We start from the raw sequence: 18,055 nt of genomic DNA on the forward strand, positions 1-18,055 counted from the left end.
CCGGTGCACAGCAGAACACGAGGACTGAGGAAGGTGTCAGAGCAGGAGAGAGAATCCGCCCTCGCAGACGTGATGTCACACTAAACCAGGGAGAGGAAGACGCCTGCTTCAATCTTTATTTCTTTTTCTTTAAAACAGAAAATAATTGCTTCAAGCAAACCCTCACATGTAACTCTCCAACACCTACAAAACGGTATCAAAAGTGCACCATAGTGTCAATACATCTTGCTCAAGGGCTAACATGTTTCCAATGATAATATTCTCGTCATATTTATACAAATACCATTCTGTACACTGCAGATATACACCACCCAGCATGGGGTACACGCCGCCTCCTCACCCACAAGCGTTTAGACCATCAATATGATCTACCACACGAAGCCAAGTTCACATGAATGATTAAATACCCATCAGCCCAGGGCGGGATCCAGAACATACAAACATCTGTACAACCATCAGTGTCTTTAGAAACAATCAGTTTTTCATTCAGCGTGGTCCCCCCGTCCGGCAGCAGCGGAGGATGGACGCAGGGGAGGAGTGAAAGGTCAGCAGGGACACAGAGAGCGGCGGGGGCTTCCACGGCTGAGCTGCGGCGGCGAGTGAGTACAAGCACGGGTGAGACACCGCTCCACGGGCCGCCTGTCTCCTGGGTGACCGGCTGCTGTTAGTCTCTGGACTGGTAGAAGAGGATGTAACCCGACTCCGAGTTCTTGGAGATTTCAGAAGTGAGTCCGTAGAATTCCTCTATGGCCTGAGCATCTATTTTCTGAGAGAGAGGTGGGAATAGAGACACAGACGGTTAACTGAGCAAAAGTGGACCAAAAACTAGATCCCAACAAAGCAACGACCCAGAAAAGATGTTCAGGCTTTGTCTGTTGAAAACGCAAGGAAGAGATTATAAACGTTGAAAATGTAAAAAAAAAAATGAATGTAGGGAAAGGGAATTGGGGAAATGTTTGTGCGACAAGAGGAACATAGGACGGTCTCCTGTGTTCTGTCCATACATGTGTTGTGAAGCTCACCACAGGAAGCCCAACATTTGCCTTTGATCATTAAGTACAGTGGCATTTACAGACAATAAAAGGTTTGTTCACCCTGCGACCAGATCTGTGTTGGAAATTCTGGCCCCTTGTGTGACGGTATCGGTCCAACTGTCAATCATAAGGACCTGACAGTTTGAGCAGACAACTGGGGTGGTGGGAGGGTGAGGTGTCGTGGGGACGTGTCTGTGGTTCTTCTCCGTGAGCCGAACACTCGTATCTAAAATACCTCTGCAAAGTTAATGTATGATTTGGAATTTTTGGTCTCGAGTACGTCAAGTTACCTTGTCATCATTCGTCAAGTCAGATTCTGAACACAACTGGGATCAGGACAGAAAGAGGAGGGCGATGTACTCGTGTTTACTCAAAGGTTCTGGCTGAAGAATGAGGTAGGTCTTGTTTCGTCTTGGAAACCATCATGTGGAGGAATTCTCCCAGACTGCATCACCGGATGCTACACACCTACAGACCTGTAAGCAGCACTGTGTCTTCACCTGACTGCATGGTCGCCCAATACATATATACAGTCTATAGTGGATTTTGCAGCGACAGTGGAATGTTCTTCTCTGTAATCAGCTTAAACACCAGTGGCACAAACAATGGAGCACAGAAGTGTATTTCAGGTTCTCACCTCCACAATATCGTCGTCGAACAGCAACCAGAAGTCATGACTTTTCACAATGGCGATGTAGTGACCCCGGTTTGGACCGCTGCACAGAGAGAGACACAAAAACAACATCAGAGTGACCGAAAGAGTTTGGGTTGTCAAACCTACAATAACAGGAATGAATGCCATGATCAGCCTCAACCTCCCTTCAGTTGTAATGTCATCATGAAAACTGTGCAGCTTTGCTGAAAGGTGAGGTGACGTCAAACGAAGAGCCGCTGACTGACTGTGTCCCTCCATGTTTCCCGTTGAGACGGAGATTTCTTTAAAGGGCAAATCACAGCTTGTGCCACTACTGGAGGCGGGGAAAGTTGCTGCTGAAATTAGTCACTGATCTACTTCCATAGTCTACACTGGCTGTATCTGAGGCATCTAGTTGCTCCTGTCTGAGTGCTGCTCGGTGAGAACAATGCCGTCCAGCGCTGCAGGGTTTGAGCTTGTATTAACATGTTACTGAGTCATCTGCAATCAACATTGAACAACAACAAACAGCATTTTCACATTGTTGCATATTTAACCAGCAGATGAAAAATACACGTAATAAAGACCTCTGCTACTGTACTACTCCTCTACTACTGAATCCTCCTTCCACACAACCACTACGTGGGGGCAACAGAACAACAACACAAAGACGCCGCTACTTTTGCTGGTGTCGTCACTCATCCACCTCAGGGTTCTGCCCAGGACTTTTCCCTCAGTGTGGGAGGTCTCTGTTGTCCTGTGAGAAGGTAACTGTGCTCTCTAATCATAACAGAGCTGCAACAGCTAGACAATTGTAATCGACTATTAAATGAGTCGTGATGATGTCATCTCTCTCTTTTCCCAAACACAATCGTCAGCTAGTGAAGTTGAAACATTTCACAATGGCCACAACAAAGATTTGCAACCTTAGAATTCCATGTTCAGGAATTAAAATCTAATCTAAAATCTCAAAAGTTTCAAAACAACATTAAGGATGTCGCAAGTGTTTACAACAATTTAAACAGATATATTTTCAACCTTGTTAATTAGATTTACAACAATACAGTCAGATGCATCGCCATGTTTATCGACTTGCGAACATTGCATCCCGACTATTTGACTAATAGTTGACATAGTTGGTGACTAGCCCTGATCCATTATATTCCTTTCAGTGTTGACTTCAACCACCAGAGTCACAATAGAGTCAGTGTACACAGCAAAACAGCAAATATCCTCTCAAAAATGACCTCAAACACTGGGTCACTGACAGAACACTGACACTGTAAGCACAGCCACACAGTGACCATTATCTGTGCAGCCGTGAAAGTTATCCGAGCCACTGATCAAACATCATACGGGCTCTCGCTAGTCTCCAATAAAGTTTCACTTCACTCGTAAATCTGAATCAATAAAAAGAAATACCGTATTAACAATACTAAATTCACTTGAGCGTCCAATAGATTTCAAAATAAAGCATGGACAATTAAACAAGTCACCAAAAGAAGCATTAAAGAGAGTGAGACGCAACTACTGCCAGTAAAACATAATCCGTACCAAACAACAGCACGTTGAACTACATACCTCCCACAATGCACCACCACCGCCACCAAGTCGTACAGCCTCTCGGGATTAGTGGCGTCTCCCGACGTGTTGAAGAGGCGGAGCTCCAGGGGGAAGACCACGCGGTAGGAGAGCTTGGTGTAGCGCTGCAGCTGCTCCATGTATTTAAAGCGCTTCAGGTGCAGAGCCAAGATCATCGGCAGCTTCTTCACACGCATCCTGGACCACAACAAGTCGCAGACCATCAGACCAAGTACTGGCATGACCACAGTTTACTGACCTCTTGTGTGCCTCTTGCTTGCTTCTACATTCTTCACAGTAGTATTTGTACTCACTGCACAGTGTCTCTGTGTTACTGAAACCTCTGAGGAGAAAGGGAGAACAGTTGAGTGAAACCAAACATCTGCAGCAGGCCAGACTCAGTGTAAGATATTTAATTATACCTGACATAATAAACACAATAAAAGAGGTTAAAGTGATTTGAAGAACATAACATGAACATAAGCCACTCAGTCTACTTCCCACTGTTTTACATATTTGTTAACTAGTATTTTGTTCTGTAAGAACATTGAGCATCGCTGTCATGTCTTCTCTGTGAGATCAATGAATGATGCTTCTTAACTGATAAATGATCATTGGTTGAAACACTTGTTAAGAAGATAAATGATGAGGCCAGTGATAATGTTGCACTACTATGTCACCTGAGGCAGTGTGTGATGGAGGTATTCTGTTCTACATCCACAGAGAGGTCGAGGAAGTCCTCATCTTTGCTGCTTATCTGAGGACAGAGAAAGACCAAGACTCTGTAAGTTACATTTGCGGTGTGGGCATCCGGTGCAAATAAGCTCATTTCTTCAGGGGTATGACTTCAAACGTGAGGAGACAAGAGTCCAATGCGGTACCGTTTCACAGGTGAGGCATCGAGTCTCATTGGTCAGAGTGCCTTGGAAGATTTCATGGACCCATGTGGGAGCTGGCGTGGCATTGCTGTTATTGTTCTGAGAGTCTAAAGTGCCGTTGGCAAGGCGGCCATTTGTCTTCTCCTGCTTCTTCTCCTCCTGCAGCAGGTCCGCAATGGTATTGAGAAGGTAGTTCAGGAACTCATGAGCGTCCTGCTGCATGTAGTTATCAAACAGCTCTGAGGGAGGGATAGAAAAATAGAGCCATCAGATTGGTTTGCAGAGTGAGATTTTGTTTTTCCCAGTCGAACCATTCTCTTTTCGTAGCCGTGTGATGAACTTCTTTGGTGGTATGACGCCCACTTTCCTCTTCTGGTTGGCAATGCTGTGGAACAGGTCGGCCAGGCAGGTGAGCAGGTTCTCCTTCCGTCGTGGCTGACTGCGGTACGCCAGGATTTTCTCCCGGAACGGCCGGCAGAAGTAGAGAGCCTGCAGCACTGAGTTGCAGTAACAGGTGTTCCCAAACTGTCAGACAAATTCGGAAAATGGGGAGAGATCACATACCGATCAGCATTAAAAAAAAAATCCTTACTGACCATCCTCAAATTTCGTCACTTGCATCTGTGACCACTTCTCTCTGCACCAGTCTGTGCCTTCATTATTTAAGGGTCTGGTCTTATAACAACCAACAAACTACCTTCTCAACTATTCTGCGCAAAAATAGCCATTTTTAAATGCATTAGCCTACTACACAGTTGTTGCAACTACAGCAGTGCCACTCAACCCCAAGTCTTTTCAGAGTATTTTATGATATTTATGAAATAAAATACTGCCTTCCTTAGCAATAAATGACACGCTTATATTTTTATGACCAGTTGGATTCCATTTGTGAAGCGTTATTCTTGGCGAAACTTTTTTTGTGAACAGACAACAGAATAACACTAACCTTGAATGAATTTCATTTTAACCATTGTCCGTACGTCAGCTTCATACTATTGGCCTGTGCTCATCTATAGCAGGGTGATTCCGCACAAGGTTTCTGAATTTAGCCGTATTAGTTCTTTTCTGGTCAAGGTAAAGTGCCCAGTTGTCAACTTATAAGTGCAAATTACTATTACACACACACATCATACATCTGTTATGTCATTTGTTAACAACCAGTATTACAGTGCAGCTCGAAATAACCAACACACATGCGTCTTAGAAATGACAACAGTGATATTTTGGATTGAAAAACAATGCAGAGGCCAGTACTTACATTGACAAGTCCAAAGTAATGCTCATTGACCGGAAACTGCTCAGATCCAATCTCTTTCTCCAGGGCAGAGGCATTGGCGCCCTGTGAAGACAAACAAAGTTCAGGTGCGAAGTAGTAGCACTCCTGACTCCTAAAAACATCGCAAACCAAAACAAAGGCTGAGGAGGGTGGGTGGCTGACTTTCCACTTCAGAGCAACAGATTTGACGGCAGACTCCTTTGGTGGTCAAAAATTCCACAAGGTTTCGTTTTCATCTTAAATCTCTGGTGAGAACATTTGACAAAATCTCTGTAAACGACAACGTTCAGATCCTTTATGATCTACGTTTGTTTACTTGCACTGCACTATTTTTGAACCACCGAACGAAGGCGACTCAGCGGTTTAGAGGTATCGACAGATAAAGGATTTGCAGTGGGTGTGTGCCCGCGTATGCAGTCGTTATGACCACGCTTCATAAACATCCCGAGCACAGAACGCTAGGTTGCGTCATATCACCAGGCCACACTGCAATTAAAAGAGCCCATAGTGAGAAGTGGTCATCCACTGTCCAGCTGCGCTCCAGTTGTTGCAGCTACCCTCGCGTTAGCCAGTTAGCTGTCACCCGCGGGGGCAGCAGGTGCACTGACACAGCTATAACACTGACTGTGTGAAGATTTCCACTCCAAATATCTCATTGTGTCTCACAGTGAAAGACGCTCCAGAGAGTCCGTCTAATAACGTCAGCACATAAGAGCGTAGCTGCTGGCTAGCACCGAGTCCATCCGTTCAGCGCCTCGGTTTGTTGCTCCGCTGCGACAAAAGCCCGCTGGGGAGAGGCGTCACGGTTCCAGCGACACGCATCGCTCGCCTAGTGAACTCACCATGGTACAAAAAGAGGCAAATTTGGAGACTGTCATTAGGATTTCCATTCGGCTAGCGCCATCTTCCACCACACCAGCGCGCGCTCACGAGACTGGCTGCCCGCGTGAGGGAGGGCGCGCACGCGATTCCGCTGATCCCGAGTCGAAGCTACTGAGAGACGGAAGAGTCAAGAGGACTCACGTCACGCTGTGTGAACGTTGCCTCGGCGAGCGTCATGTGAAACTTTTCTCTTGTTCTGAAGTCGTTTACGTAGCATTTTAACGAGCGATACTAATCCAAGACAAACACACTGGAAATGTATTTGCCTTCTATTTTGTAAATTAAAGCATAACATTCAAGGTGCAGCTGACTTAAGCTTTGCGCATGCGCCGATCTTTTTTGTAATTTAATCTTTTGCCAAATCAAAAAACAGTAGATCGATATTATGTACGCCTTATACATAATTAAAATTTTGATTTATTTTTTAGATTTCATTATTGTCGTAACAACAATAATGGCACTGGAGATTCCGTGCAGGCAAATACCGAGACAGCTCCACTTGCGTGATTACAAGGCGGAGTTTGGGGTCCTCCAATCTCTCTTTCCGCCGTACCCGCCATCTTGTAGCTGCCCGGGGTAAGATGTTCTCCTAATTCGATGTTATTTTCTCCATATTAATGGCGATATTGCGTTAAGAAGTTTTACGTATTCACATTTAAGTGTCATTCCTTTACCACAAGGTCACATTATAGCTTGTTAAGTTACGTTCTGACAGTGAAAATCCCGGTTAGAGCACTCGGCATCTGCAGCGTGGTTCTCTCCATGTGGGCCAAGCATAGACGTAGTGCCGCAGTGACACAAACCGTAGCATCATGCCATACTGCGTAGCTTCAGTAGTTTGTGTAAAATACTGAAGTTCACCATTCATTATAGTCCCGTTTATGGTTGTCGCTTGTCTATCTTTTGTCAGGCTGCTATAAACATGCACTGTGAGAGTGACGTCCACAGTTGTCATTAGCCGTCAAAACTATTATTCATCTCTCACACTGTCAGTTGGTGTCTGCCAAAATGACGTAGCCTCACTCTTCACTGTAGTATCGTTGGTGTTGACGTACTGGATCTAATATACCTTTTATTTTCAGTAATCAGGCAAAATGACGAACACCAGAGGCAAGAGGAGGGGAACCAGGTATATGTTCAGCCGGAAATTCCGCAAACATGGTGAGTGTAATTTCAAAATTTCCCACGTCAATAAAGTTAGAGGTGTATTAACATGAGTATTACCCCACAGGCCCAATCCCTCTGTCCACGTACATGCGCATCTACAAAAGGGGAGATATTGTTGATATTAAGGTAAGTTTCACATTTTCTATAGTCTCTAGAGTTACCACATAGTTAAAATAGTTGAAATAAAGCATAAACAAACATAATTTGAAGACGCATCTGTGGGACTCAGTAGACATGAAACTTGCAGTTTCTCTTGTAGAAAAACACAAGTTTGTAAGTATAAACAAGTTGTTAAAGCAGTTTAGATAGATAGCCTTTGTTCTCCCCCACAATGGGGAAGTTTATCTACGTTCTGTTATTGCATATGAAAAACATGATTCAGGACAATAAGCAGGACTCAGATTAGCATATATACTTAAATGTATATGTTTGTGTTCGCTTGTTAAATATACCAACTACACTTTTCCTGCAAACTGTTCTGTCAAATCTTCAAAGAGTTCTCTGGCTGCTACCAAACTGTTTCATTGTCAGTCTTAAGTCTATCAATATAATGCCTTGCAGATATGCCAAAATAATTTCTTGTTCAACATCTTTTCTGTCTTAAAATTGAAAGAATAAAAACGTTTTACATTGCTGTAAAAGAATTGAAATAGAAAGATTAAAGACATAAATTTTCCTCCTAACAGTTGTACTTGTATTGCTAAAGGTTTTAAAGATACTGTATTTAGATAAAAATGACTGAACAGTCCGTCTAGTTTCTGATACAGATAATGCTTATGGACCGTGATTCAGGTTGTCTATAGCTTTCATCCATCCGCATTGAAGTATGAACTAGACAACAAACGGGTGACTCCCCATCACTGTTGATCTGACCAGCTGAGCTTGCAGGTTATTACCTTACAACTGAGTCAGTGCGTTGTCCCCGTCGACCCAAACCTGTTGTTTGATGTTGACCACAACTAGAATGATGCACCATCACGATGATGCTTGACCATAGAACGGTTTTGTGTCTTGCAGGGCACAGGTACCATTCAGAAAGGTATGCCTCACAAATGCTACCATGGCAAGACAGGTCGTGTCTACAATGTCACCCAGCACGCTGTTGGCATTGTTGTGAACAAGCAGGTCAGGTGAGTAGACCTACACTAAATCTGGTCACAGAAGAAAGGTGGTGACTTGGTTGTCTGACAATAGCAAGGGATCCCCATCTTCACTTTGCCACAGGGATTGCTTAATGTCCTCAGTGGTCATTCATGTGGGGGAAAGTATCATGTCCTTGCTAACCACTACAAAACATTTCTTTGTTTTGTGGGTGCTTAAGGAGACAGGTCCCATTAGCACTCAGAGATGGTCTTCCTTGTGTGGTCTCCTGCTAAACCCTGGTGCTTCTCCTCTCAGGGGGAAGATTCTTGCCAAGAGGATCAACGTGCGCATTGAGCATGTGAAGCACTCAAAGAGCAGGGACAGCTTCCTGCAGCGCGTCAAAGAGAACGAGGCCAGGAAAGCCGAGGCCAAGCAGAAGGGCACCTGGGTGGAACTCAAGCGTCAGGTAAGGAGGCACACCGAAACGCGTGGGTAACGGTTGACTGCAGAAGAGCACTCACGTTCCATCTTGTGTCCTTGCAGCCTGCTCCTCCCCGTGTAGCTCACTTTGTCAGCACCAAGAAGAACGAGCCTCAGCTGCTGGAGCCCATCCCCTACGAGTTCATGGCATAAAGTGTCATCCAAAATAAAGATGTTTGTACACATGCTTTTTGCCTTTGTGTCCTTTGTTTGATAACTGCATCTCTCTCAGGATGACTCTGGGTGTGTGTTAGGGGAGAGCTTCAAATGTCCTGTGTGAAGAGGGAAACAAATTGGATATGCAGGGATGAGTTTGGGGAGGATGTGGACTGTAATGTGGAATGGCATGATGTTGGGCTCAGTTTTTACTTTATGTAGCACATGGTGATTCCTTGTTGAAGGAGATTAAGATAGCTGTTGTGTCTGTGTGTGGTATATTGCTGCTGAAAGCTGCACATGCTGCACACTGGCCTCAGAAGTCTCAAACCAAAATGAGTGTGGATGGAAGTGAAACCCGACTTCTGTTATGGCTGTGTACATGTCCAGTGTCACAGGGTCTACAGTGGATCCTTGGTTTCAATGTTATTTTTTGTTGGAGCTGAAAAGTTACTGCGATATCGTTTAGAAATTAAATCGCCGTTATTGGGAATTTTCCAGGACTGTCCCTCCCGCCAGGGGGCACTGTGTGCCAAGTTTTGTGGGCCTCACGTTGCGGTCCGAGCTGTGCGTGGAAAGCAGCCAGTCATGTTTAATAAAATGAATATTTAACTGGGCTATTTTAAACCATAACCATCAATATTACAGAGGTGTCGCTGGGCGTGTCCTCTCTTGGGTATGCCAGAGCTGATACATGTGTTAGCGTGAGTAGAAGTGAGTTAAAGAGCCAAATGTAAACATGATTTTGGCCATTCACAGTCTTCTTGTCTACTTGTCACAGACACTGACCTCTGCAGGACCAACATGAGCTATATCAGGCAGCTGGTCATAATGTCATGGTCCACAACAGGCATTGATCTCACTAAAATGTTGATGTCATTCCAAATGTCAACGTGAAAGAAAGATGGAATGGCCACCTTGTGTGTGTATGGTGGTGTGTGTGTGTCCACGCTGGCCTCTTGTCGCTGTTGAATCAGCAGCGACAGGCTGACAGGTTGGCTGGTTATGTGACAAATAGCTTATCTTATTCCACCTCGGTACTTCACCCAATATTTACACGAATTAGCAGCAGTTTACTGAGATACAGACCGCAGGTGACAGGATGAAGTGTGTGTGTGTGTTTGGCAGATAAGTAGGTTTGGAGCGAAGATGCTGACAAAGGCGCGTTTCACGGACGTGCGCTCTCTTTCATATTCATGCTGCAGATGAAGATCAGAAAGGCAGATTATCCTCAAGTTTCCCGTTGCTGCGGAGGTTTTCTTCACCCCTTCACCTTGCACACCACATGTCAGCGAGGTCACACACGGGTCTTATCAGCGCAGACTAATAAGTATCCAGCAAACAGATAGAAAAATGAAATGTCATCAATCAATGAGCGTATTGGCAGTTGAAAACCCTTGGTATTGATTACCCAGCTCTGGATTAGCCTTGTTAAGATACCAGATATTTTGTTAATTCCCACAGAGTGGAGATGCCAGTCGACGTCCGGAAGCACGGATCAATACGCACTCAACCATTAACACGGCCACTACACAGCCTAAGTGATCTTGTTAAAGGAAAAAAAAAAAAAAAAAAGAGAAAGAAAAAGGCAGATCTGAAGGCAAGTTTTCCACCCTGGACTGAGATACACTTGCTTGTCGTGTGTGGCACTGACTCATGGGAGTTACTGATTGAAGGAAGCCAAGCCGGCGAAGGTGAGAAAGCAAGCGAGATGTGTTTGTGTGTGTAGTCTTGTGGATGAAAGCTCCATGTTCTCCTTAATCACACACGTTTGACACACACAGATTGAGTCTGTCAGCTCAGAGCAGCTGTATCGACCTGAGACGTTACATATTAACCACTCTCTCACACACACACACAACCACACAGGCCTCAACAGGGTCTTAGGTTCGAATCCTGCTGGAAGCAACTCTATGTGTGGGTAGAGTTTTTAAGCTCAGTCTACTACGTCACTGTCCTGCTCTTTATTTTCATGCAGACAGGAGCGCTTTAAACACATTTAGTTTACTTTAAATTCAGTACTAACAGGAGGTTTTTAGGAGCGAGAAGTCCAGCCCTCTCAGCTTGCGTGTTGCCCCTGCGACCCAACTCCTCACTTGTTTTAGACAAGCTCATCAATCACGCTGCTGTTTACATGTTTAAATCAATAGCCAATACAGATTTATTTTCCAAAAATTGAGGACCTCTGCGACACAAAAACACCAATCTATCTATGGTCATCCAGACCTGCAGAAGCCTAGACAAAACCAGACTCGAATAAGAGCTCAGACGTAATTTTTAATGATTAATAACCATGTTATTATATCGCCTCCATAAATATATAGATATAGATATTGACCACATGGCGCCTCTGGCCGCTGCACTGGAGAACAGGGTGTGACTCTGGGTGCCCATATGACCTGTGTGCGTGTGTGTGTGTGTGCGCGAGTGCTCAGCACCCAACAAAGGCACCAGGAAATCCCAGCTCAGTCCAAACAGAGTGTATCTTTGTGTGATACCAGAGTGACAGAGTCTGAGCGCGTTATCAGGCCGAGCAGAGGGAGAGGCGGGCTGGGGATGTGAACGCTCATGTATTGATCCTGACCCTGACAGAGCGGTGGATGATGCTGATAACCACGTCCTCAGAGCGATGCCTGCTCACCTGAAGCGTGGGAGGGCAGCCAGGTAAGCACAACAGGCTCTCAATAGGCCTCATTCACATCAGTCAGTCACACCAGGGCGAGCTCCAATATTTAGACAAGCAGATAGTCTTGTTGGCAGAAACCTGTTTTCTTTTTTTTGCGTCGGTGGTCACTAGTTCTCCCACAAAGTGTGTGTGGTGGGCTGCTGGTTCCTGAATAATCCACTGGTTGGGTCGGTCTAGGAAACTCTATTTCCACACACATATGACCAGCAAAAGTACACGTCTTTTTAAGCACCCCATAATGGATAAAATGGCTTCCATTTCAGACTTAATACAATGTTTTTCCCCATTGTAAAAGTGTTGTCATAGTTTATATTAGTGATTATAGGATGTGAACAGAGGTGGGCAAAGTTCAGCCTGGGGGCCACATGCGGCCCTCGTGAGCTGAGAAAAAAATTGCAAAAGAAATAAATAACTGTTAAAGAGCTACTAAAGGTAGTAAATAGTGCCTTTATGCGTCAGATTTTTATGGGGTTTTTTTCCCCATAGTTATGTTTCCAAGATGTTCACCACTTTTGCTCTTTAGGATTTATAATGACAATCTTGAAGTGAAGTAAAATATAAAGACTGTATTAAGAATAAAAAATAAAATCATAATATAATAGCCAGTTTTTTTTCGTATATTCTCTGTGTCACTATTATTTTAAAAAAAAGGACATTCTAGACCTATATATAAATTTATATATAGGTCTAGAATGTCCTTCACTTAATTGCAAAAAAAAAAAATCCTTATCCTCTCCGAAATGGAATAGTGAAGTTTAGATGACAGACTAAAATAAGCAAATAAATCACACTGAATTGGGTGGGAAACCTACAAGGGTTTGAGTGATGTCATCTGTTGAATGTGATGTCACTTAAAGGAACAGTATCTTTAGTTCCGGGGTGGTTTAGAAACTGCAGGACGAACATAAATCATGATTTTTATGTATGAAATTATACTTTTTAAGAAAATATATTAGGTACAGTGTCAGGGCAATATTTAAATAATGAAATAAATGCAAATTGGGTTATAAATGTGTTTATCAGACTCTATGGAAGAGGAGCAATTGGCCATGTCTTTGGAAAAATGTTTTACAATGACATTGGAAAATGCTTGATGTAATTCGTAACACGCCAATTAACAGTTTTATTTTAGTTATTTTTACATTTTTCACAGCTCCTGAAACGGACCAGACACAAGCATGACCCAGAAAGGATGACCCAGTTCTTACCTGAGTCAAAATAAAGGACAGTTTCATTACTGAATCATGAAAATTCTTTACGTTTTCTGCCCTTATAACCCTGCAGAAATCTGTGGTATTTAGAAACAAAACTTTTCAAAAGCAGTTGAAGTCCAGTTTGACTGTCACCACAAAGTACAGAAAATACATTGGTGGTCACTAATGTTGACAATAGTCACTGTTATCAGGACAAAACACAACACAACACAAGTATGATAATGCTAAGAATATAAACACCTTCATACATTCCTGATCTGATGAGTCCAAGGTTCCTCCTGGGTCATGTGGGCCGGATCTGACCCTCCTAGTCCACAAGCAGAGCCTTATATGAACAGGTAAAGGCGCCAAACATGCAGAGAAATGTCCCCAAACAATAAATCACATCTATCTGCAAACAATATTAGAGTGCTGATAAGGTGTGTGTGAGTGTGTGTGGTAGACAGACAGTCGCCAACCCACTACTGGCGCTTTACACCCTCAGACACAAACACGAACACAGATAGAGGCAGCGCGAGGAGCCACAGTGACATTTTTAAAGCCAAAATCAATCAGGGGATGTAGGAGCTGTGGACCTTGCGGTGTTTGAGCAACAGTGAGATCACTCTGCTCAAGTGCCTGTATCCTTCCTTGGCTCTCTGACTGGGAATGACTTGGAATGTCAGCTCTTTGTCACATGAAGCTGTGTGGCGACACAAGTCCCATCAAATGTGCCAAATGGGACGCCGAAGGTTTTATGGATTATGAACAGACATTGGCTAATAAACTGCATGATAACATGGCAGAGAGCAGATGACACAGCAGCGATCGAGTCTGCCAACAGCTGATCATGATACTGACCACACTGGAGTGAGGAAGCCCAGAAGATGGAGCGACACAAAGGGAGCGGGAATTAAATTCAAGTGCAGCTGCTGGCGTCCAGGAAGCAAATCCAAATACAGCGACCTTTATTGTGATCACAGTTCAACAGTGAAGTGAAACTCACTCCCTGACTTCTGGGTTCCAGTGGTGGAGGTACAAAAGTACCACTTTCACTGTGCAAATAATAGAAACAGTGCCAAACTCAATCACGGCAAGGGCACAAAACATAAGACACTGTATTCAATAAATATACTTATAATTCTTTGAGATATGGAAGTTATTTGCTGACATTTGTAGCCCTTGCTTTGCGAGATTTTAAACCCAGTCCAAGCCCCAGGCCACCACCAGTCAGTCTCCATTTCAATTTCTAAACACAATTTCAGTAAACAGCATCACTGTGTGTCAGCATACGTAACTTACTGGTTCAATTCTGACTTTTTTCTCCTTTATTCTCAAACATCCGTCCAGATGAATTACCGACAGTTTTTTCTGAGCATTTATTAAATGTAATTTTATACCAACAATGCATATTTAAAGCCGTTGTGGGCCACATAAAATGACTTGGTGGGCTGGTTTTGGCCCCCGGGCCTTGAGTTTGAAAAGTGACATGCATTATCAGAATCAGAATCAGAAAAACTTTATTAATCCCAAGAGAAATTTTGTTTGTTACATGCTCTGTACACAACATATCACAATATATAAAAAAAAATAATATTATAAAGTGCAAAAAAAAGATACAAAATGATGATACCAAAGATCTTAGAAAACAATGCGTAAGAAATGCAGTTCAAGAACAGAAAATGTGCCAAAAAACCCTTCATTGTATTTTTTTCAGGGACGAATTGTATGTTTTTATTGCCACAGGAAGAAAGGACCTCCTGTGGCGCTTGGTCTTTGAGTTGGGCAATCTCAGTCTATTGGTCCATGTGTTTCTGTATAGGACCAGGAGCTCATGGAGGGGGTGGGTGATGTTGTCCAGGATGCTCCTTAGTTTCAGGAGAATCCTTCTCTCCATAACCATCTCCAAGGAGTCCACTTTCACCCCACCACATCACCAGCTTTGCAGATGCATCTGTTGTTAGTGTCCGCCACCGTTAATGGACACCACCGACTCATAAAACATCCTCAGCATTGTCCCGCAGACGTTGAAGGACCAGAGTCTCCTCAAAAAGTAGGGACGACTCTGACCCTTTTTGTAAAGGGCGTCAGTCTTCCGAGCCCAGTCCAGTTTATTGTCTATGTGGACCCCAAGATATTTATAGTCCTCAACAATATTCACATTGACCCCACGGATGGAAACAAGGGGTCACAGGAGACTTGGTCCTGTTTCTTTGCTCACGAGCACAGGATCTTTTCCAAAGTGAAAGACTATTTTGGGCCAAACTAAACGACATAATGGTCTGTGTTTGACCAGTTTGACAAGTTTCTGATCATTTTTATCCAAGTTGTGAGATGGACATCTTTGATGTGTACATTTAAATGATTTGATTTCGCCAAACTACACAACATTTGAGGAGAAGACTTGGTTGAAATCTCACGCCCTCCACCTCCCCGTGAGTTGGTACGAGCCGACGAGGTAAATCAGGGACAGGTGAGTGGCAGGGTGTTGGAATGTTAAGTGTCATGCCTTCAGCTGACACGCTCAGTGCCTGACAGCAACAACACTTCTCGGCTGTTGTGGTGACGATGGGAGAGAGGCTGCAATGTCAGAAGAACTATTTCTGCTCCTTCCTGCAGTGTAAAGCCAGATTCAATAAGCTTTGGAAGCTGGAGGCTCACCAGTGCAAGCACACGGGTTTGGTAAGTGTCAAGTCCGTTGCAAAAAAGCCGCAGTGTTTCTGTGGCGAACGATCTCCTCCACAGAAACCCTTCACCTGTGAGAGCTGTGACAAGAGCTTCCGCACTCGATACCAGCTCTTCCGACATGGGCTCAGACACAGTGGAGAGAAGCCTCACAAGTAGGACCTTCAAATGTAAAGCAACCTCTGAAAGGAAGAGGGCAACCATGGTGTGTTCCGTGTCCTCGACGCAGGTGTCTGGCTGAAGGATGCTCCGAGCTCTTTGTCTCCAGTACTAGCATGAAAAACCACATGCTTCGAGTCCACCTGCAGCAGAGGAAGCTCTACCATGTACGTTCACATTTGAGCTTTTTCTGCAGGGATTAAAAAAATGATAACAATAATAAACATTTGTTTTGTTTTTAGTGCAACCATATGGGCTGTGAAAAGTGCTTCAGGAAGCGGCACCAGCTTCACGCCCACAACTATGAGCACACGCAGGCGCCCCATTTTCAGTCGGTGTTGAGATGAAATGAAGAGTGAGCCAAGCTGAATTCATGTCTTTTCTACTCAGATGCACCACTGACGGCTGCGCTAAAAGCTTTGTCACCAGAGGGAAACTGAAGCAGCACGAGAAGATGCATCAAGGTTTGTTAGACCGTTGTGCGTGTGTTTTGTTTGAGAATGGAACAGGTAAGTGCTGACTCATCGTAATCGCCATTGCTGCTGAAGGAACATCCAACACATGGCTTCAAGACCCAGTGCAAGTTCAGCCTGTTTGCACCAGAGTGAATGTAACCTCTGCCCTTCCAGGGTATTCATGTGGAGCTGAGCTGTGCCTTTTCGTGGCGCCGACCTGGATGCAATATCTGAAGCACAGACAGGTTCACGCAGGTTTGGATCTCCCACTTCTTTTGACTCTGCCTTTTTTTTTTTTTTTTTTTTTTTTTTTTGTAAATCTGATTTCATCTACTGCAGCCAAGTTGCCATGCAACACATCCAAAAAGCAGTTTAAGAAAAACTTGTTCAGGCACCAGCATGCGTCGAATGTCCAAGCTGAAGGAAAGAAGGAGTTAATTTGTCCCAAAGTGGGATGTGACAAGAAGTTCAGTAAAGGCTTCAACCTGGAGAGCCATGTGTTGGGAGATCATGAAGGCAAGAAGCCCTTCGACTGTGTGAGCTGTGGGAAGAGCTTCGCCATGCTGGTGAGTCGCCGTCGCCGCCGGTGTTGAGCTGGAAGACGCTTCGTTTCACTCCTTCCATTTATCAGGAAAGTCTGTGGCGGCACGGAGTCGTCCATGACCCTGAGAAGAAAAGGATCAAGGTAAGTTCTCCCATAGGTTTTGTTGCTTGCGCTTGCTGACTGTTGATCTTACAGAAGCTGCTGCCGAAGAAGAGCCAGCCTTGGCAGGTGGCACAGCGGAAGGCTCACCGCTCGGTGATGGACAAACTGGTGGCCAGTTTGGAGAATGTGGAATGCTAGTTCTGTGAGGATTGTAACTGAAGCGAAAAGAATCACTCTATTTCTGTTTCCTTTGGAAAGGTGTGTAATAAAACCTGGTTGGCACTGCATCAAAAACCTCTGCTGTTACTGTGTCATCTTTTAAATCTGTTATTTTTGAGAGAAACTGAATTATTGTGGCCTGAATGTTTATGTACATGAGTTCAGAGAAGGGTTAAGAGGACTCTGGGGGTCAATTCTGTTGGGTAAGAGCAGGAAAAGGCGTGTGCAGCAGCATAGAAAAACAGGATGGATCAAGAAGCGTCAGGTCAGTGGTTTCTCTGATTCCTGTCTGAAGTCACACAGATCATGACTGTAATTCAGATCTGGGCAAAGTGTGGCCACTGGTAGCAGTTTGACTGCATTTATGTGGCCCTCATTAGGTCAAAGTACAGCTATAAAACTGTAGAAATATTTCTAATAGCAAACTATTATTCATACTTGTATATAAATATGTAAATGTCATTTTGCCTCAACATGCTTAAGTATGTTCATTTTCAGAAATTTTAAAAGCTTATTACGAAAAAATATTGATAGAGCTCTTAAATTGGTCAATATCTAAAACAATGGGTAAAAATGCTTTTTGGAAGGTTTTTTTTTCAGTGTTTTATTTTGAGGGACAAGAATTACTGATAGAATCAGTATTACTCATTTAATAATAAATTTAGAATTAGTGATGATATTTTCACTGTTCACAGTTTTAGGATTTTATTTTATTTTTCTTTATTTTTATTTTTTCATGTATGTCTTGTCCCTCAAAACAAACTGATATAAATTTGTAAAATATTCTAAAATAAAGTGCCTATGTATCATATGATACATCACACACGATTTATATCATTTA

At 43.7% G+C, this 18,055-nt stretch overlaps 3 protein-coding genes across 5 annotated transcripts; 2 read left to right on the forward strand and 1 right to left on the reverse strand.

The window, feature by feature from the left end:
- Positions 1-102: 102 nt before the first annotated feature.
- Positions 103-6,572, reverse strand: usp12a (ubiquitin specific peptidase 12a). 2 transcript variants are annotated; one of them, XM_053860777.1, is made up of 9 exons: positions 6,427-6,572; positions 5,386-5,466; positions 4,439-4,652; positions 4,131-4,366; positions 3,930-4,006; positions 3,509-3,592; positions 3,250-3,447; positions 1,672-1,750; positions 103-766 (listed from the first exon to the last, which is right to left on the reverse strand). In XM_053860777.1, the coding sequence occupies exons 1-9, from the start codon at positions 6,460-6,462 to the stop codon at positions 665-667; spliced, it is 1,107 nt and encodes a 368-aa protein (XP_053716752.1). In that variant the 5' UTR covers positions 6,463-6,572; the 3' UTR covers positions 103-664. The 2 variants fall into 2 exon arrangements, with proteins under 2 accessions (XP_053716752.1, XP_053716751.1); XM_053860776.1 differs by lacking the exon at positions 6,427-6,572 and adding an exon at positions 6,246-6,397.
- A 200-nt stretch (positions 6,573-6,772) lies between these two features.
- On the forward strand, positions 6,773-9,203 carry rpl21 (ribosomal protein L21). The gene is made up of 6 exons (XM_053860778.1): positions 6,773-6,861; positions 7,368-7,446; positions 7,517-7,578; positions 8,470-8,582; positions 8,851-9,001; positions 9,079-9,203. Exons 2-6 carry the CDS (start codon positions 7,380-7,382, stop codon positions 9,166-9,168), a joined length of 483 nt encoding a protein of 160 aa, XP_053716753.1. The 5' UTR covers positions 6,773-6,861; positions 7,368-7,379; the 3' UTR covers positions 9,169-9,203.
- A 5,497-nt stretch (positions 9,204-14,700) lies between these two features.
- On the forward strand, positions 14,701-17,271 carry gtf3ab (general transcription factor IIIA, b). Of its 2 annotated transcripts, XM_053860152.1 has the most exons (9): positions 14,701-15,732; positions 15,796-15,890; positions 15,965-16,061; positions 16,137-16,225; positions 16,285-16,358; positions 16,524-16,604; positions 16,689-16,915; positions 16,981-17,034; positions 17,089-17,271. In XM_053860152.1, the coding sequence occupies exons 1-9, from the start codon at positions 15,619-15,621 to the stop codon at positions 17,191-17,193; spliced, it is 936 nt and encodes a 311-aa protein (XP_053716127.1). In that variant the 5' UTR covers positions 14,701-15,618; the 3' UTR covers positions 17,194-17,271. The 2 variants fall into 2 exon arrangements, with proteins under 2 accessions (XP_053716127.1, XP_053716126.1); XM_053860151.1 differs by having other exon boundaries at positions 14,701-15,890.
- Positions 17,272-18,055: the final 784 nt, after the last annotated feature.

The sequence above is a fragment of the Synchiropus splendidus genome, chromosome 3 (assembly GCF_027744825.2).
Source record: "Synchiropus splendidus isolate RoL2022-P1 chromosome 3, RoL_Sspl_1.0, whole genome shotgun sequence".
NCBI classification, from domain to species: domain Eukaryota; kingdom Metazoa; phylum Chordata; class Actinopteri; order Syngnathiformes; family Callionymidae; genus Synchiropus; species Synchiropus splendidus.